The following is a 21,611-nucleotide window of genomic DNA, read 5'->3' on the forward strand; positions in this document are numbered from 1 at the left end:
TCTTAGTGGTGGTCTACACGCAGGGATGGATAGCCTTCCTTTATGTTTTAGACTGCTGCTGTGGAAGATGAGAATGTTTTGTTTGCAGTTATCGATTCCTGTATGCTGCATGGTGTGAAAATGGCACTTTGTCATCTACTAAAAATCCAATAAAAAGAAAATTAAAAAGAAAAGCAGAAGCATCTTGGTTGAAGAGTGATTGAAAGAGAAAATCGGAGTGCATTCAGGAATAGGGGGTAGATGGAAATGCAGAGAAGCAATAGCAGCAAAGTCAGAAAAAGACAACAAAATGGGGGCTTTGCAATGAGATGGTATAGAAAACCAAAGGAGAAATTGAGGATACCCATGGAAGGCATGCAAAGACACTAGAGAAGCACCGATTTAAAACACCATCCAAAGAGCTAAGATACGTTATTTTTATCATATATCATAAAGGGAGATATTGGTGGACATGCTGGGGGAGGCTATGGTGCACTTGTAGTAGGCCCGTTTGAGGAATGGAGAGGACGAAATGCAGATTGAAAGGGTCCGAATACAGTCACTTGTGGTAAATCAGACATAGGAGACAGCCAGGAAGACATGGTCCAACAGGTTTTATCAAAGAAATCCTCAACCAACCCTACAGTTATGGTGATGGGTTTCTCCAACTTCAAAAGAAAAAAATAAAATGGTGCTGGTCAGGATGGCTCACAAAAATTACATCCTCTGTCCAAACTGCTATCCTATACTCGATCCCTACCACTAATAAACCTTAATAACAAATGTCTGCTTAAGCAAGTTGGTCCCTACACTACTATGCTTTGTGTGGCTGGTTTCTAGACCCCCGCCCCTCAGTTGTCGATGCATGTTTTTCTCTCCCAGGTCCTGGCCTGCTGATAGCGTTCAGAATTTGGATCCTCATGCCATTTCACTTTCTGCCACTCTGTATCCTCTGCCCATAATCCTGGACAAGGCTACCTGTTAAAACTTTGTAAGCAAATATACACTTTCAGACTATGCATTTCCGTCCATTTTACAGGTGTACTCATGCTTCTGGTCACGATAGCAGCTTCAACCCTGACCACACCTATGGATATTTCACCTTGCCCGTCGGCTCAACTGGGATCACAGCATACTATAGATCTTTGACACCTTGGAGACAAACCAACTTTGCAGCCTGTTCTTGAGAAACTACAGGCTTATATGGCACCCTGTGTACCATGGTAGATGCCATCAACTCAAGAACAATATATGCCCCAGTTTAGACTAAAGGGATTGTAACAATTACAATACTGTCCTCGGCTGCCACAGACTAGAAAAACCAAAGTTTTTGTAACAAAATAGGCTTGCCGAGTACCGTGGGAATTGGAGTTTGGAAGGAATTGGAAGGGAATGTGTGTGGGCTTTACAGAAAATTTGCTATTACTTAAATTGTATTTTAATTCCCTTTGGAAACCACAGGCTCAGAGTTCGCTGGGAGGACGTGCACAGATCTTTCAATCCTTGCTTGCTTCACTAAACATGTGAGGGAAATCATCCAGCTTGCTAAAAAGGAAAATCCTTTTTTGTACAAAGAAGATTTATCTTGTGGCTGATCTTACAAAAGTGATAATGGATAAACAGAAGGGCATCTTGAAACTGGGGACGGGTGTCAAGATGTGGGGCCTATGATATGGTCCGATGGATACAGTTCACATGTGGATATCGAAGGAGGTGAAACTATACAATTCTGCATTTCATCAGATCTGAAAGAATCTCTACATAGACAAGTATCCAAAAGGCATCAACTTCGAACTTCAAGGTGCATAAAAGCATCAAGAATCCTGAGATGGCATAAAAGGCAACAAGTGTGACAGTTTGGAAAGATTTTGTTAAGCAACATAAGAGGCGCCTGGCGACATGATCAATCCAAACATGAAACTAGAGATAAAGATAGTCACAAGGTTAGTGGGAACACATGACCCAACAAGGATGCATAGTTTTTAACATCTTTATTATAAAAAGTAAAAGAAACAGAAGGGGGGAGTGAAACTAATGTGGCTTTAATTCAACTAGAGAACAATCAATGCTTCAATTGCATGAGCATACATCTCCCTCTTAACTTTCCCATGAACTCCCTTACCACACACCTCACTCCCCACAAGTGAGCTTTTTAACACATGGTGGTCTCCAAACCAGCCAAACTAAAGTCTTGTAATTAAATAAAGGCAGGCAGGCCACACATTGCTTTGTGCACTCATGGGTCCCAGATAACCCCCCTCCTCCTTCACAAGGATCCACATACAAATGTCTCCTCAGGTCGCTCACTGGTGTCAAATACAGTTTCTGGGCAAATTAAAATTCACAAATAAATGATTTTATTGCTTATAATGAGAACCTAGCTCGAAAGTAGCAGAGCATTTTACAAGAGGAGGGTGCCAACATTTGGCTTGGCACTTTATTCAGTAGCGCAATACTGTGGGTGGCTGGAGATCGGGATTTTTTGTTTGTCTGGCAGGTATTGTTCAAAGAGAGAAATGTTTTGTTTCTTTGCGGAAGACAAGCATGGTGGGAGCATTTAGAACATCTGCTGGGATTGATTTCCCGATGCTCAGGGCTTGGCAGGAAAAGGACTGCATAAAAGCCTTCTCTTTATGGCCAAGCTTAGACTCCAACCTTTTGATACTTTTGCCATTTGACGTGCAAGAGCCTCCAGGTGTGGAGTTTAGCCATGAAGAATGGCAAGGTGGAGGTACGAAGACTAAGACAAGTCCATAGGACTTTTTGTTATGCCATGGTGTTAATTGTATACAATGTCAAATTGCTGATGAAGTTTTGTGTTGTATGATGGTTTTGTGTTAAAAGTACATTGTGTACTATAAGACACAATAGAATAAATAAATAATAAAGATAGCCACCAAGAAAGTCTTCTCTTCGAGACTTCTTTATAGGCGATACATGCAGCTGTGAATAGGATCCTGTCAGGAAGGGGGAGCCAGTGAAGCTGTTGCGCCGGAAAATCCATATTTTCTACTATGCTATTGACCATGGGTCCTGATCCTACAGCTGCCCGTCCCCTTTTTACTATTCCTCGCTGGTACGATGATCACTCGTTAACAGTGGACCAAGAGCTTGTCCCAACTGCTGGCATTTATGCCGTCTTTAGGCTAGCGTCCACAGCGTTCTAACATGCTCATTGCTCCTCCCACCTAATCCATACAATTGGTGGGCTACCCTGACTGACACACTCCCTACGTCTCCAAGGGATTCTCAAATCACCTCCACGCCTAGACTCTCCACAACTTAGTCTTCACCACACAACCTCCTTTCCTACTCTACGTATGTCACTCCTGCTCCCATCTCCTTCACTCCTACCTCCGAACTCTCCGCAAAACTTCCCTCACTCCAACTTTGTCTCAGTCCTACTATTCAGATTCAACTCTTCTCCTCCCTTCACCACATCCTCCGGCACCATATGCCTTTCCTTCTCTTTCGACATCTCCAACCTTACCCGCAACTCTTGCTTCTCTTCCACTCTCCTGCACCAAGCAGCACCAAACTCCCACACTAGCCTGCGACATCCACAAGCTTAAGATAGGGTTCTTTCTTCACGCTGGCAGCCAGACTAGAATAAATCTGTGTTTCGTTATTGTATGCAGGGGATTGGTTAGGATCAAACCGTGCATAGTTCTCATTTAACTCCACTAAAAGGAGGGCTTCAGCTCTGCGATGGGCAGTCGCAGCCTTGAAGAGGCTGGTCAGGTGGTTTGGTTTTTCCACTGGCAGGCATCCACAGTCAGGTGCACACCTGAAAACTTGACAGTGATGCTAGCATTGCCTACACAGAACCCATCTTCCCGATTGCTCTTCTCTTGTTCTGGGTTACTCTTGCTTCTACGACTTAAAAAGTTCCTAAAACTTTCGTTAATTTACTGTTGCACAAGAAAATGTGCATCCAGGCAGCCCAATCCCACATTCCTGTCCTGGCAGAGCTACATTCATGATACTGCTTTCCTCTTAAAGGACCAGCCTCAGCTACGGGGCACATGTGAGGGGTCCCTGTTCCTTAACCATAGAGTTGGAGTGAGGGGACGGACTAGTACATCCTCTCCATATCAGCCTCAAATCATATAGTGGGTCGTAGTACCCTCTCACCTTCTCACATACCGTAAGAGTCAGGCAGGTTATATTGTCAGATTACACGCTAATCAACAACAAAAAGATCCCATTTAAACTCATAACTGATCTAACGCTGTGTCTTTATCAAATTTCCTTCATTTTTTGCATCTTACCCAGCCTACATTGCTTGCAGCACAGGTAATTCTTGAGCTCTAGGCTCAGAATTGTAATAACTGAAGTCACACTCTTAAGAACTTATTCCAATGCATTATCTTAAAAACATACTAATGTTCTATTGTTTTTTTCTCTCCAAATTGTCCATTAAAAGTGACCATTTAGGATTCCACCAGGGGGAACAGACAACATGGCGGACTAAAATGTTGTCTCCCTTTGTCTTGCGCCGATAAGACTTGGAGCCACGGACAACGCAGAAGATATATCAGCATCGCCATGGGAAGACCTAGAGAAGGCAACGGGACTCATAGTTACAGCACAAAAAAGTGAGAGCCCAGATAAAAAAGTGACCGTAAAAGTGCGGCCAATCGCCAGCCATGCAGTGGCGGCGTAGGGGAGTGAGATGAGGGTGGATCGGTCAGATGGAAGAACAAGCAGGAGTACTAGTGTCCCACCCAGACATGTGCAGGAGTCACACCGACCACCAACAGCTCCTCAAGGGAACTTTAGCACCACCAAGCATAATACAAGGCTGGCGAGCGGTCAAACAAAAAGGATGCAAGAGAAAGTAAAGGATTACCGAGGAGGGGACAGATGACGAGTGCAGTATTACAGCACCATCACAAGCTGTGACCCATAACAAGCAGTTACTAAGCCCTGTTGTGGGACACTGATTAGTAGAACAAAGTAAAGAGGAGGCCTCTCCTCTCCTAACTGTACCATGCCAGCGTAATCGTGTAAGGTAGCAGCGAGAATGAATGCACAGAGCCGTTTCCAGAGAGTAATACGTTGTGTTGATTGCCATCACAATCAGTGAAATTCCGCTAACACACAAGACTGGAATTCACTAAACATCGCTCCTTAGTCATACAAAATCATCGAGAGCAAGAGAGAGGGATAAACACACCAAAGATATACGAGAGCCACTCCTGACATGGCAGCCAAAGTGAAGTACAAAATGCTGCTCATGAATGTGCAAGGACTGCTCGTGAATGTGCAATGAAGTTGTTGATTCAGCACCAGACAGGGGGGCGCACCTACCAACTGGGGGGATAAGCAGGATGGGCTGGGACGCCACTTGAGGGAGAGGAAGGGTACTCTGGGAGCTGTAGTCAGCCTTTGACTCAGGCCTGGAATGGAATAAGGGGAAGGGGATATCTTGTCCATATCGGCACAAGGAATGAGTATGTGCAAGGACGAGAAAGGGGAAACCACAGGTAAACACACTCTATGGGAATGCCACAAGTTGGGTTTCACCCTGAAGGCCCGCTCCAAACACATGCCCCGTGCACTACGGTCGAGGGGGTTGGGGGGGGCACTGAATTCAAGCTGCTTGTCTCCAGCAGATCATAGTCGCTGAGGCAGCACTGGGTGATGCGAACAATGTCGACGAGCCAGTCCCACGGCTACTTGTGGGAACTGGAGAATTTGACCTGATCCAGAGAACCACCCGCATAACACCAAGGCAGTCTTAATTGCTCTTTGGCCAGCAGGTATGGGAACGGGAAGGTGGAAGGGAGACGGCTTCCTCCAAGGACCAATCAGACGGTAAATTCTGGTGTCCCTGAGAGGTAACCAGCCTTCTGTGTCCACTACAATGTTTGTGAAGGCTGCTGACTTGAAGGTGCCCTGTGAATGTCCCCCTTCCCACAAGTTCAGGGGGCCTCAGGTTCATCCTCTATGGTGCTGACCAATGGCAGGTTAATAAAGTACCGGAGGTCAGCACAAATGTTTTTACTAATTGCAAACTATTTGCTGGAGGAATGGGAATCAATGTGGCACCACATGGGGGAAGAGATGAGCTAAGAGAGGGCAGATCTGTTTGCACCAATAATGTTCTACTGACATATGTCTAGCTATAGGGGATTGACGCATGTTAACCAATATGCTTCGTGGGAACCACAAAAGAGGTGAAGTTTGAAACGCAATACCATGAACATTGTATTAGCGGTATAAAAATGATGTTCGCTGTATGGCAGTTTGTCAGCTCATCAATCAGTTCTGTTCCACTGTTTGGTTTGATTTGTGCTCGCCCAGCTGTAATACACAGTGTTTGTTCTTGCTCCTTTTTGGACTGCTTGTGGTAACTTTTTATTACAAGCTTTTGCATTACAAAATTAATTGTTGTATTAGGATTAATGAGAGGATTTTATTCTGAGAAGTAGTTTTGTATTGTGATTTTATGATTGTTATAGGTGAATACATTTGTGCAAGGTATTTGGACCAATAAAAAAAAACACACAAAAAAAAAAAAGAAAGTCAAAGACAAATGGGCAAAAGATTTAGGTACACCAATAGTTGTGGTAGAATGGAAGCAAATCTGCAAACATGTCAACCAAGTTTTGATTTACTCTAGATTGAAACATATCCACTACAAATATAAACACAGGTCATACATAACGCCTGCCATGCAGCGGAAACTCACTCTGGAACACCCTACTTCAACTCCAAAGTAAGCAGCATTATGAGGGAATACTGCGGAGGTCTGTTTTTGTAAAGTGGAAATACGCGTAGAGGAGAGCTAAATAATCCGCAGAGAGGAACGATTTAATTAATGTAAAACTAGAGTCTCTTTACGCAGTCATGGTATTGGTGAAACAAGTCCAGATAGACATCAGGGTAGGAATGGCTGTACATGGATTGAGGGACTAGTGTGATCTAGTAGACCTCAATGAAGTGACAGAACAAGGAATAACAGTACACTACAAGGTGAGAGATCATCTGTTTCAATAATAAAATTCTGGCATGCTTTTACAGGATACCTTTGGATGTGGATTAGCCCGAACAGACACGATTAGAGAGGGCCGTATGAATTGGGCTCTGCATTTTTCGCATTTCCCATAAGAAAGAATATTGCTCTGGGAACAACGTGCTGATATGTAAGTACTAGTGTCGCTCTCGCTGTCAATGTGGTGTAAAGTAATTATATAATAAGAGATCTTAAAATATTTCATTATTTTTATAGGGCACAAAATAGATGCGCTATGCCCTGATGGACTGGTGTTGAGTGTCGGTGGGAGTGTGAAGAAACCTTTTCTCTCTTTAACTATCTATCGGAACGAACAGGACGGAGAGAGCACTTTTTGCTGTCTTTTGCCTAGGTTCGAGTAAGTATTGAGATATGCTATGCTGTTATGCTATTTATTAAATAATAGTTTGTTTGTATCCTATTGGTGGGAATAAGAACAGTGACCTTCTATACTAGGATATGAATAGGATTAAAGCCAAATATCTTCCTTTCTTGCAATAGATGAGAGATTATTGCGAAGAGGGAGAACCAAGGACTACTTGTTTTAGAGTCTTTTTGTTCACAGTAGTAATAACTAAACAAATAACTAAGGGATTGGTATTTATGCAGATCACTAATGTATTGTATTGTTTTTTATAGGTGGTAAAACTCACACTACGTGGTTACAGGGGAAAGATAATAATTCCCTATTAGAGTCCTAAAGAAGGTTGCGTCATCAAGAGGACGAATTTGTGATGTCCATCTAGTCAACCGAAACATATGTAGACTATTTTTGACTGTGTAATTGATTTAAACACAGGAAGTATCATCTTCTACAGAAGTGGAGGACATTGTAGAGATGGAAATAGAAAAAAATCTGACCAAAGAGTTAGTTTGTGAGGTGTGAGTCATACATTTTTTTTAAACAAAGGAATGAAGGGTAGGAATGACAGAGTGGGTTGAATTGTGGTGAGAAATATCGTGTGATATGCTTTTTAGAAACAAATTTTATATTTTATATGTGTTAATAAAATGAATTTGAACAAAATAAGTTACATTTATTGATATTTGTTAAAAAAGTAAACGTGAAAACGTGCACCATTCCCTTTTCGACTGGTCCATCGTGTTGTGTTTGAGGGAATACAAAGAAGACAGGACCCCGAGTGGGGAGATACTGAGAATACCTAAAGGAGGAACAGAGAAGCCGCCAAGTTGGGAGAGAAACCGAGAGAAGCCCACAGTGGGGAAAAACCAAGAAGCCCAGTGTGGGGGGAAACCAGACACAGAGAAGCCTGGTGTGGGTGAGAAAATGCAGGTTCTTTATGAACACACAAGGGAGTGCTAAATGTAAACTCTGGGCAATCCAGGCTTCAATTCTCCAACGATTCCAAATGTAATATAATTACAAATTCCAGTGCAGGGAAGGCCACGATACTCCAGAAGTTTTTGATTTTGGAGTTATTCCAATGTCCATTGCATTCATAAAATAGTTGTCCTGTGTAAAAGCATATGTTTTTTTTTTTCCTTGACCAAACATGATTTGCACAGACGTAGATCAAAGTCAGTGGAAGCTATTTGGATGGTACCTGTAGATTGGTTAATTTGGTACCAACGACTGGCTACCAGGCACTCTAACTCCTCAGGCTAATTGTTGCCAAACATACTTTCACAACTAACTATGCACATTTCAGAGTGTATAAAGAACTAGACATGGGTCACATATAAATGAACAAAGTTTGGTTCTCATGTGGAGGTTAGATTTGTGGCATGCTTGTACCATCTCCTTATTTCCCCAGTAGCTCCTGTTTACTGGGTTTCGCCGATACCCAGATTTGCTCTTAGCTCTTACTCATTCAATCCTTTTTTAAATTCCTGCAGAATACTAAACCCAGAGTGTAATCAGCCTTGTGTGATGGGGCCACAATTGTGTGTGTAAAAAGCAGGTATTTCATACTATAAAAGGTTTTGATTAACCCTCATTTTGACCTCTTGAGCTACTCGATCACTCCAAGACAGGCCGGGGCAGCAAGGAAGCTCCATGCATTCACTGAATGACGGTAAGAATAAACTAATAATCTCCAGCAGAACACAGGAGAGGGTCCCCGCCACGTCTACAAAACCAAAAGGCCAGCAGCAGCAGACGGGTACATATCACACTTCATGCTTATGGAAGACAGCCGAAGGCAAGGCCACTCACCCGCACACATCGACAACCATACTCAATTCCAATAATACATATTGCACAACACCTCTGCCATTAGAATGCAGCTACCCCTCAGGACAAAAATTTGGTCTAGCTGGACACATAATTAATCTACTACTCTCAATCACTCTTGTCAACGCCAACGCACCCATCCCCTTGCCAGCTTGATATGGGTAGCTAGTAAGGACCTGGCCACCCCTACCCAACTTCGCTTTGGCTAAAATACACACACGCTTTCTAAACTTCTGACGCATTTCCCATACCTGGACTTCGGTCCTGCGAGGGCGTTCAACCTACAGCGCGTTGGGACCATACCATGGAGAAAAGGCACTAGACAAATGACAATTACAATACAATTAAGCCCAATTGCCAACTGCGATTCATCTATTCGGAGACTGAAATCTCCTAGCACCATTAGGTGTTTATAGTCAGGGGATGCACTGCTTTTACTTGTGAGGCAAAGGAAGACACATTTGAGGGCGTGTATGGGGTGCGGGGGGGCCGGAGGGGTGACAGAAAATCATAAATCATTAGAAACTGTGTATTCCATGTTGGGGAGCCAATGCATACCAGGATAAGTTCACATCTAGTGGCAGAATTTGAAGGTATGAGTTAAACTTGTACACATGAGGGCTGGGGGGGGTGAATATTGTTAGGCCTCCGTCATGATGCCCATTAGAATCAGTGTGAATAATATTAATGGCATGGGGGTTGGAATTCTGGGTGATTCGGTTACATTTATCCTCAAGCAATGAGATAATAGATCGATTTCATATGAGAGAATAGTATCCGATGTGAAATCTGTTTGACGGCTGGCAGTGAGTTGATGGAAGACCCAGTTCATAGAAGCTTCAATAAATCCAAGCAGGCTGTATTTCTTGGTGCACGTTTTGGGAGTGCTATTCCGGGAGTTGTCCAACATGTAATAGCAGCTGCATCATTTGTAGCTGTAGAAATAATGTTATGCACTTGCATTGCTGGACTGTGGCATTTTAGTAATTGCAGTGTACATTATGCAGGAACATTTGGTCTCTTCTTTAAATGCTCTACCGAGATTAAGCCCTTCCTTTCTGAGGAAAATAGATCTTTCTTGCCACTGCTCTAATCAATTCAAGATTGGACTATTGTTGGCAGGTACTAATTGTGTGAATCTGCATGCTCTCCAAACCTCATAAAATTGACCAGTTAGGGCCTTTTGTGGCATCGTCAAGCAAGACCATGTCACATCTGTTAGACATTCTCTCTATTGATTGCCGGTTGAGCACAGAACTTCTCCTAACCTGCTTTCATCAACTTACAAATGTTGTGCGTGTAAGACCCTTAATACATGACGGATAGATTGAAGCCTGTGTCAACCACAAGGACTCTGCCCTCTAACAAAGACATGAAGTCTATTTAGCCAGGTTTAAAGCTCAAAAAATGCGCTGGAAAAAACATTGAGGGAGACTCGATCTGTTTTTTTTTTTAAGCCACTATACACCCTGCCCTGCATATTTGAGGACTAGTGCAATTAAATAAACTCCAGTCCTAGAATATTTAGGGAACGTTTTGGATAGTGCCTTTAATAAAACAAGGAGTCACCCTCCGTAGATATCGTTTCTAAGCCGAGAGCATCCCTTTCCAAATAAAATAAAAAGGAGAGAAACACATTTTAGAGGGCGGGCAATAAAAGGTCACCAACTTTTGGTGAAGAAGGATGTGTGCCATTTTAAGCAGGAAGAGAAACAAGCACCAGATTGTAGAGAAAGAAGGACCGCACAGGTCAAAAACAAAACAAAAAAAATGATTGCAAAAAGAATTAAAATAACAAGCACCAAAATAAGTGTGCGAGTGGATGGCAGAGGAATAACATAATTACCAGTGTACCAGTGTGAGTGCCAAGGGGTAAGGGAAAGACACAGCAGGGCATGGAGAAGACATGCCCCAGAGCCTTGAGAAAATAGACAAGTCCTGAGAAAAAGATTGGTGCTACAGCATTGGGTGAGAGGAAAAACATACCCAACAGAATCAGGTTACATATTCAGTAGATGGAGATGAGGCCAGGCAAACAAATCACAGTAGTAAAAAGGTACATAAGGGAGTGAAGGTCAATCAGATGTATAACCCATGCACCACCTCCAAACACTTGGTGTTATAATTCCTACACTCCAAGACACATCCTTAATCTCATACATTCGCAACACGAGTATACAAAGGGTCCAACATCTTCTCAGATACCCTTGCACAGGTGCTCAAAGAAATCTGACTTTTAGGATTTGAGGAGAGGGAGGGGGGAGAATGATCTCTTTTGCAAGACGACTGTACACCATAAAAATATCTAAAATATTCAAACGTAGCAATGATGTAGGCACGAGGGGGGGGGCTTTACCTTTTCTGTAAACAAGCCTGCTTGCAACGACAATAGTTGTATTTTCATTACGCTTGTGGGGATCTGGAGTGAACTCTGTGGGATCCACTGCGTTGGGAATCACAGAAACAATCTCAGGATTCAGAGCCGCTCTCAGCACGGTGTTCTCCTTGCTGGTGTAGGACACACATATGATGTGATTCGTATCACAAAGCGACACAGTCAGGAGCTTGTTCGTGAGAACGGAACTGACATCCGCAAACCCAAAAAGCGAATGATCTGTGAAAACGGTGCGGAGTCCCATTGTCTTGGCATGGAAGAGAGCATCGTGGGCCATGGCAGAAAAGGAGCTGTGCGAATGGACGATTTCAACTCTTTCCCGCACAAATATGTACCTGAGCAGAGGCAGGCTGTGGAAGAGGGTTGTAGCTGTGGACTGATTATACATGACTCTCAGGGGCAAATAATAAACTTTGAGGCCATTTGTGAGGTAACGGATTCCTTTTCTGTCCCCGTACGCATGAGTCACAATGATAACTTTGTGTCCCCTTTCAATGAGGCACTGTGACAGCTGGTAGAGATGACTTTCCACACCTCCCATGTTTGGATAAAAAAAATCAGAGACCATACATATGCTGTGTGCATTAGCAGTTTGATGTCCACTGTCAACACCGTTTGAGTGAATACTAAGACATGTTCTGTCTCCTTCCCCCCTCCCGTGGGACATGGTGAAGCCAGGTTGACCTCAGAAGACTCCAGGCTATGTGCTACCTGAATGGGAAAAAAAAAAAAATTGTTTAATAACTTGACTTTTCATGAAATGTCTTCTGTAAATAAAAAGATGCCATCGTACACAAGAGAAGCAATATTAATGCCAAGTATATATTTCAAAGGGTGAAAACAATCATAACATCATTAAGTACGAAAATGCATTCAGGCTCCGAATCACTACTTCCTTGTCAGCCACCTTCCAAATCAATAGAGTCAAAATTGCATGAAGTCATCTAGCACCTGCGACTGTAGTCTTGAGACCTGGTAAGCTTGACTCTTATAGGGAGCTATTTTTGATTCTCCCGGCTAAAAATACCTATGCAACATTTATAGGCTCAATCTTGTTCCAGCCTATTTCCCACAATGCGAGTCTGCCATTAGTGGTCTCAAGGCTTTTCTTTGTGACAATGTGAGATTTTGGGGGGTGGGGAGGGATTTCCGTTTCTTCCTATTATTGCTTAGACATTGTTGATCTTCCTAATAAAACAAGCATTGGCAATGTCAACAGCTTGGGCTTTTATGTAGGCATAGGAAAGGCACTTGCCAGGCACAGCCGTAGCGGTAACTGGCCAATAATGCTCCATCTTGTTCCGGCTCAATCACTCCCCAGCTCACCACGCCAATTATACACATACACACAGCACACCATTTCTTACCTGCCAAGAGACAATTATCCCTAGCCAATGGCTAGAGGGAAGTGCCCACTTGGAGTCCTGAACAATTTCTCTTGTTTCAACTAGATTTTCCTTTAAAGTCACATGTTTTATTGTCCAGTGATTGCTTTTACTGCATCTTTTGATCAGTTCTTTAAAAAAACTGCCATTATTAATTGAATTCATCTTGTATAACACATTTAAAACTGGAGACCAGTCTCCAAGTGCGGGCCAGGGCTTAAACTTCTACAGCTCTGCGTTGTCTTGCTTCCAAGACAAATGCGTTGGCAGTTAGCTACCCTCCCGGCCCACAGGATGCGTCTGGGAGAAAGCTGTATATGGTTCTCATTATCCCTTACACTTGAATCAATCACAATCCGAAGTTGCGGATGTGTCTGGTTTATTTTATTAGTCCATCTCGTAAACTCGGGCATTGTGATTATGGCTCGAGGAGGGCTTGAAACAATGTGTTGTCTGCTACAACATTGTTTATTTGTAAGCACACTGAGTATAATAAAGAGAGATCATTTGTTTATTTAACTAACAGTGTTCTGTTAGGGTAATACGATTTATACTGCGCACCACTGCCATGTTGATGGTCTCCAGGTGCCCTGGCAGATTTGAAAAGAAAAAAGGGACTGGGTGAATGTGTTAGGGGGAGGAGAGGGAGAGTGCTGTTGCTGCTCTTGGCAATTTCAGTTTAGAAAAAACAGTCACTATGTTGGGTTTGCTTTTAGTTGGTATGGGTTGGCACGCGTTCGGGTACCTGTTGCATTGGGGTGGGGGGACGTTGTAGGATTAATGGTAGGAAGGTTGAAACAATGTTCATTTTTTACATTAGTCTATAACCTTTACGGACTTCATTTTGGTAGAAGAACCATTTTATCTTTTATGCAGCAATTAACTTGTGTGGCAATCACCAAAAACATGAATTGTAGGTCCAATCAATAGATCCTCAGTTCAATAAAATGGTTTATAAATCATCAACTTGCTTTTCACTTAGAAGTCCTGTCAATGTTCATCTGATATACATGTTGTGGGTCCAATCAATACATCCTTGGAGCAATAAAATGACTGCAACTTCTGGCCCTTTCGGACGATTTCAACTTTGACTTCCATGGTCCTCCATCATGGACTATGGTGGCAAAGGCCATTGGGAGTTGTAGTCCAAAATGCCCAAAGGTTGCAGACCCCTGCAAGAGTATATGCACAAATACATATGAAAAATCGTTAGAAAAAGGGCCTTCTGCCACTCTAGTTTGTGCACTATTCATTGTAATTCTGGCACGTGGAACTCTGTCTTAACCAAGACTGTGCCAATGCTTAATGCACTATGAGAGTGAGACAACGTGTGTGGCATAGCAATACAACCAGAAAAAGGGGGAGAACAAGAGGTGATGGCTGGAAGGTTTATAATGTTAACCTCTGACATCGCTCTGGGCCACACTCCAGGCCACCATTCTTTACCTGCCAAGCCATTACAGATATGGGGAAGACGATAAGCAAATCAGGCTTGGTCCCACTCCAAAGGGGCAGTCCAGCCCAAACTGCTAAATCACACCCATTCTGCATGAGACCACAAGCAACGCCAGATGTGTTTCAGCCTTATTGGGCATCATCAGTGAGTTGTAGCTTGGGTCTTTAGGCCCAGCATGCACAGGATCCACGTCTGGGCATGCCCGGCCCACTTGGGAAGGACTAAAGCAAAGTTAAAGAGGAGATGGCTGAAGATTTAGAATTCATTTTTACCTCTGACATCACTCAGGGCAACTCTCCAGGGGGTGATTCTTTCCCTGACACGCCATTACAGAAAGGGGGACGACCAGAGAGAGGTAGGAGCAACTTCTCTCATCTATGAGATTTATAGAGTGGTAACCTAGCTGTGAAACAATGGAGCAATGTACAAAGGGGACACACCCAGTAAGACGCAGGGGTAGCAGAGAAGGTGGGATGGATAGGAGGAGCAGGGGGACGAGGAGAAAACTAGGGGTGGGGCAATAGGGTTGAATAGAGCGATCATAGATTTGCGCAATGTTCTTTGAAGAGGAGGCTCCTCAGGTCTTCCTAAATGAAGGATGGGGAAGCCAGTCTTATCTGCATGGGTCATGTTTTCAAGTGATAGGAAAAGAGAGAACAGGCCTTTTCCTGATATGTACCAAGTTTGTCCCCCGCTTCCTGTTCTTTGTTTTCAGCCAGTCGAAAGGACTTCTACTAGTGGTGTGCTGGCCTCCAGAGATCATGGGTTTCTCAGCCAAAGAGAATGGTGTTTTGGTTGAGACTGGTTTGGAGATGATTTGGGCAGTCTAGAGCATGACGTGTGCTTGAAGTAGTAGCCAGGGTAGTTTCTTTACAATGGGGATGACGTTATAGAATGTTCTTTTTACCCCTGTGACAGGCATGCTGGACTGGTTTCAGGGGGGCAGGGTCACGGTGGTATCTGGAACTCCTGTGAATACTGCATTGCCACCGTCCAGGTGGGAGAAGACCAGTGTTTGCACAAGTGTTCTAAAAACTGGGACAGGGACAAAAGGCTTATATTTGCAGAAAAGCACAAGCTGGTACCATGCTGCCTTCGTTTTCATAGCAAAGTGCGTTTTGTCACAGTAAATATTACAGCAGAGAGATTTTGCACTTGGTGAGAGCTGAGACATGAATCCATTGAGATCCAGTTCATACAGCCAATTCTGGACATACTTGGTGTGGTTTTGTAGGAGAATTAATTCAGCCTTCGGAGGGTTGAGCTTCAAGTGCTTGATACCCAGGCTTGGATAATGGACAGACTGTGCTTTAGCCGAGGGATATTGCTGATGCAATTGATCTTTAGATAAAGCTGCATGTCATTTGCAAAGTGGTTTATCCTTATGCCAGTGTGCTCATCAGTTACCCGAGGGGTTCTACAGAGGTTGAAAATGACCAAGGACAAGATAGAGATTTGTGGAACTCTGCATGTTAGGTCTATCAAATCCCAAGTGGGACGGGTATGCCCAGACGTGGGTCCCGTGCCTGCTGGGCCTAGAGACCCAAGCCACTCCTCACTGATGAGGCCCTACTAGGCCGAAACATGTTTGGGGATGCTTGTGGTCTCGTACAGAAGGGATGCGACCTAGCAGTTCGGGCTGGACTGCCCCTTTTGGGGTGGGACCAAGCATGATTTGCATATGGTCTTTCCCCTTCTGTAATGGCTTGGCAGGTGAAGAACGATGGTCTGGAAGGTTGCCCAGAGCAATGCCAGTGGTTAAAAATCATTTTAAACCTTCCAGCCATCACCTCTTTGTTTTTGCTGCGCCAGCACCTCTCTACCTGTGAATTCCCCGACTCCCCCAGCCATGGACGGCGTTGGGGCCCTTCAATCCTTTCAAATGAAAGCGGCCTCAAACCTTAGGGGGGACCCCAGGAACTGCCACCATACAGACTTGCAACACAATAATATATTCCTCTCTATTTACAGCACTGCCATTAGAAGCTGTGTTTCCTGGAGCCCTACTGTCTGTCACTTCCACAGGATATACAGAACTGTTAGCAGCTCATTGACTTCTAACACTGGCTCCTCCAGATCAGCCACTTGCTGACAATGAATGGTTTATAGCTCTTCAGTGGGAAGTGTTTAAGATCACAGCTGACTCGCCCTCTACTAGTGATAATCAGTGGCTACTAAACTTATCTTTGTCATCATTGTAATGTATGCACCCCATGCAGGCCTCAGACTGATATCGCTCTAAGCAGGGGGCACCAACCATCATATTGAAATGGGCCGCACACACACACACACACACACACACACATCTTCAGCCGGGCCTATCCCCAGATCTAGTTATTGTATGGTACGTTTTGATGTAAACCTCTAAAACCCACACTGTACGCCCTGGTCTAAAAGGATGAGTTTAGAGACCATCCTGGGGTCATCTGATGATCATCGAACTACACTAGAAGTCATTCCCACATCATCAGACGTCATCACGCTGTTAAAGTCATTAGCAAATATCTCAGAATGGTGGGTGATGATTTGGGGATGAGCTTAGGATGACTTCATGAATATGCGAACATTATCTCTATTTTAGAAAACTCTTTGTTCCTGATGCTTTTAGGATGACCTACTGGTCACTTCAAGTGATTGCACATTTGTCCCTGATGATTTGGGGATGACCTGCTGATTACTTCAAGAGCATTGCGATGAAACATGGTGGTTCTTGATGATTTGGGGATGACTTACCGATAACATCAGAGTTTGTAGGATGATATGCGGACCAATACTGATGGTCATTCTGCTTTTGCTTAGTTGCACTTATGCTGAGTGATCCCCCACTGTGGCAAGGGTAAAGCTTGAGACTATGTTGGGCTAAAGTGGAAGCCAGAGGCCTAAACATAGCATACACCTGTGAGAATCCTTTGCCATCCCAGTCAAAAGCAGGAACCCAGCACCCTCACAATCAATACATTTCCATGCTGACTTGTTAGGTAAGAATTGGTGCCGTCCCGCTGTGTGAGACTACACAACACTTATCTGCTTGGTATTAGGTAAGCCCATCTTTTGGTATAGGTCTGAACTAGACAGGTTGGCAGTGTGACTGAGCGGCCAGGCCCATCTCAAGAGGATTAACTGTGAGCTGTACAAATGCAATCTGTAAATACAAGTAGCCAAGTAACACTTACACCCAAGGTTTCAATTATAAATAGTATTTATTTAATTAACATTTTGTAAATAAGCGTTCTTTAGAAAGGCAATTCATGTAACAATGTAAATATACTTTAAAATTACTTTTCAGAATCAGAGCAAGTTAGTGGATAATCTTTGGATATGCTTCATACACAATTGCTACACCCTGGGGTGACTTCAATCACAAGGACAGTAAAGGCATTTATATATCACACTAGTTATACTTTGCAGATTCTGAGGTTGCAGAAAGAAAAGGGGTTTAAGGAAGGAAAAAGATTAAACAGGTTCTCAGTATATGTGAGGACAACTAAATCTTCCAATGGAATCTAGACAAGCCTTTCCCAGCAGTAACAGTCTAAAACAAGTTACCACCTGTGAGGGACAAACCATATCAAAGTCAGTGGGCTAGAAGAGTCTGCAGGGACCCAGGACAGCCAAAGTCAATTTGAAACAGCCTATGGAGCTGAGGCACTACTTAGAATCAAAAGTCTTGTACAAAGTTAGAGAGTTTGTTGGAAAATCACTTGTAGGGTCACAAGCTGTGAAAACAGAGTAGGAATCAACTCTAAAAGTAAGCCACTGCAATTCCCAACTGAGAAAAGCAAGGCTACAAGACAGCGAGGTAAGTACCCCAAGTCTAAACAGTATCTCTGGTTTGAAGAGTGGTCCAGCTGGCTTCTGTCCTGCTACAGCATTGCACACCTGTGTTCCCGAGCCTTAGTCGTGGGGACAAGAGGGAGGACGTCTGTAGGGCTCCTGCGGTGGTACTTCGGAGGTCGTTGGTGACTACGGGCTCTTTTCGGTTCAGCGGCACTTTGCGGTTTCAACACTTAGTAAACAGCACGGTTGCGGATCTCTGGTACCGGTTGGGCTTCCTTCACTCCTTGGGTCTGGTGAGGGGACTCTAGCTCTGGTCGTCCTGCTTCTGGAGGGTCCTTAGGAGACTCCTGGAGCTTCTAGCCGGATTTCAGACGTTTCACTCGACTACGGATTACTCGACCCCTGGCACTTGGTTCTTGCAGCAATGAAGAAGTACAGCCAGGCAGGGAAGATGGTCCAGTGGAGTTAGTCTCTGGGTTAGTTGGTCCCACTAACCCAAGGGGAGAAGTCCATTCCGGAGCTTCTCTGTCCGAAAAGGGAGTTTCAGCACAGCAGCAGGGCTTCACCGGGCAATTCAAAGGTCCAGGAGGATGCAGCAAGCCTAGTTCACGGTTTCCTTCATCAGGTGTTCTTCCCATTGGTCGACTCTGCCTCTAGTCACAAAACCCTTGCCTTTTAAGCAGGTTTCTCCCATTCATGCACAGCCTAGGCTGTCAATCACACACCAGGGTCGCTGTCCTAAAAGGACAGCCAGCCATTCAGGACTGGTTGCATTCAGGCATTCCTAGAGACAAAGGACAGGGGAGTTTCGGGACCCTCCCTCACATCCTGTCCTTCCAGACACACTGGAGCCAGAGGCGGGACTCAGGGCTCAAGTGCGCCAAAGGCAAGACAAACAAAGGGCTCCAATCTGTTTGGCGCACAGAGTAAAACCCAAGAAAGACCGCACAAACAAAAAAAATGGCAAAAAAAAAAAAAGACAGGGGTTGTTTTGATAAAATGGTCACCCCTGGGTTCTAGCTATACTGCAGCTGAGGGTTCAGCCTGCGGTACAAAAGCACAATGGTAGGAAAAATTAAACCACTGCCACTAGTCATTTAAAAGTAGGGAGGGCAACATACAAATGTTACAAGAGAATGTAGGATAAGGGGCTACTAGGTAACCCCCCAGCACTCCACATAAAATGGTGTATGCTGGACCCACGAAAAGGTAAGTAAAGTAATTTTCACTTTACTATTCTTGGGAACAGTAGTTCACACAAGAAAACAGTATTTTAAACCTTATGAGAAATCTAAAGGATTTCTCAGTGACACTGCACTTATGTTGATGGGTGTCACCCAGGCCTCCAGATAAGGTGCATACCAGGCCTTTTTACGCATGAAAATCTTGCAAATACGACAGCTTTTTTATTTTCCTGCGTACATTTATACACAGGTTTAGAGCAGAGGGCAGTGCAAAGGTCAGGTTACTTGACAGAAACCAGAAGACTTCTTTTGATTTTTATCTACATGGATGTAATTGCAAGCCACCTCTGAAAAAGAATGTATTTCTCTGAAGCCAGCTAGGTTTTTGTGATTTCAACATTTAAATATATACAGGAGAGATCAAATGGCCAGACCTTAGAGAAATAATAAAAGGTATTCTGTCACAATGCAGAAAGCTGCCGTACGGTAAGGATTTCCATACAGTTTGTGCATGCGTCGCTGGATGTCACATACATTTTACTCTCTTGCAAAGGAGAAAAGTCATTTTTACTCTCTTAAAATCACATTTACTCTCAAAGTTTAAAAACAGGGAGTAAAATACTCCCACCTCAAAATCAATCTGGAGCAGTGGTGTCACCATACAAAAAGTAGACGCATATGAAGTTTGTCAGACTCCCAAAACAGTGAAAACCCAATCCAAAAGGTCGAAACACATGATGCAGTGGGAAAAGGGTCCCGCTCACTCCAGGGTTAAAATTAAAAAGTCCTAAAGTCCAGCAAAAGAGCTGGGGGTCTCTAAGGTTGAAGGGAATTAGCAAAGAAATTAGAATTATCCCCAACATAACTGCACCAATATATGCCAGTATTCAGATACACTCCTTCACACAGTATTCATGTTTGCTTTGCGCAAAATCCAATAATCAACAACCATAACGAAAAGTACCCCTGGGATAAAAAAAGTCAAAAGAAAAGAAAAGGATCCAAAAAAGAAAGAAGCAATAAACGGAACCACAAAGTCCCATTAACTACCCACAACCTACCAAGTCACAAACAGCAAAGACTAAACCCAAAAGACCATGAAAAAAACCTATCGAAAGAGGACGCCCACTAAGGAAGTCAACCCACGCATCATGCCTCGCCACAAGAAAGACAAAGAAGCCATAAAAGACAACAGAAATAATAAGAAATCCCAAACCACTCTGGAAAGCACGGACCAGCATGACCCCACAACCCCAAAAGACTTGACATGGTAAACAAAAACAGCACAGCAACAATGAACCGACAGCCAATAAGCTTCACAAATACAGGCCCAACCAGGACACCAAACGGATGACAACTAATAGACCATCCCAACCTGGTCTCCACCATGGACAATACCCCAACCAGAACAAGGAACAAATCGGAAACTATCACACTCACTCTACACCCCCTATATCACCAGGACTGGAAAAACAGAGGTGTAGAGACCCTATTTACCACCCGGAAATGAACCAACCCCACCATAAACCTTATCTGTCTACTCGACAAAGAGACTGACCAACAAAGAACCACACCACCCAAAAGACTCAAACCGGAAAAACCCTGGAACAGAAACCCAACCAACAACACACCGGTCAGAAAAAGCAATACTAACAACACAAAAGGGAAATCCAGCAAACTACACTGCAGCCTCCTCAACATTAGATCCATGGCAAAACACTCAACAGAAACCAATGACCTAAGTGAAGGAGGCACAGAGGTGCTCTTCCTTACAGATACCCGACTATCAGACAACTATAAAGCCATCGTGAACGAAGCAATACCCGACAATTATAAATTAATACACACTAACAGAGAAAACCGAAGAGGAGGTGGAATTGCAATTATACACAAAAAAATATGCCTGGGCATCTCGAATCATCACAACCAACACGGAAGACTATGAATCCCTCCTAATCAAGATAGAACTCAACGACCAATAAAACATAGTATTCCTACGGATCTACAGACCATCTTCTTACAACCCCAACTTTGCAACAAAACTAGCAGACAAGGCTGCCATGCTATCAACCCACCACGACAACCCAGGTGAAAGAGATCCCACCAATATAAACATAGATACAACAGAAGACACACTCAACAACTGGCTCACCAAGGCCATTGCGCACCAGCTAAAACATTCAAAGCAACACCAAAAAAAACTGGTTCACAGAACAAATG

General features: G+C 43.7%; 1 protein-coding gene across 1 annotated transcript in view; it reads right to left on the reverse strand.

The window, feature by feature from the left end:
* The window catches only part of PIGA (phosphatidylinositol glycan anchor biosynthesis class A), a 161,396-nt gene that overhangs the window by 138,585 nt on the left and 1,200 nt on the right, over nucleotides 1-21,611 (reverse strand). Inside the window, exon 2 of the mRNA XM_069637172.1 lies at nucleotides 11,551-12,300. Coding sequence (XP_069493273.1) covers nucleotides 11,551-12,256 — 706 coding nt within the window. The 5' untranslated portion in view covers nucleotides 12,257-12,300. The remainder of the gene's footprint in view (nucleotides 1-11,550; nucleotides 12,301-21,611) is intronic.

This window comes from Ambystoma mexicanum, chromosome 7p, assembly GCF_040938575.1.
Source record: "Ambystoma mexicanum isolate Mex_15411 chromosome 7p, UKY_AmexF1_1, whole genome shotgun sequence".
Lineage (NCBI taxonomy): Eukaryota > Metazoa > Chordata > Amphibia > Caudata > Ambystomatidae > Ambystoma > Ambystoma mexicanum.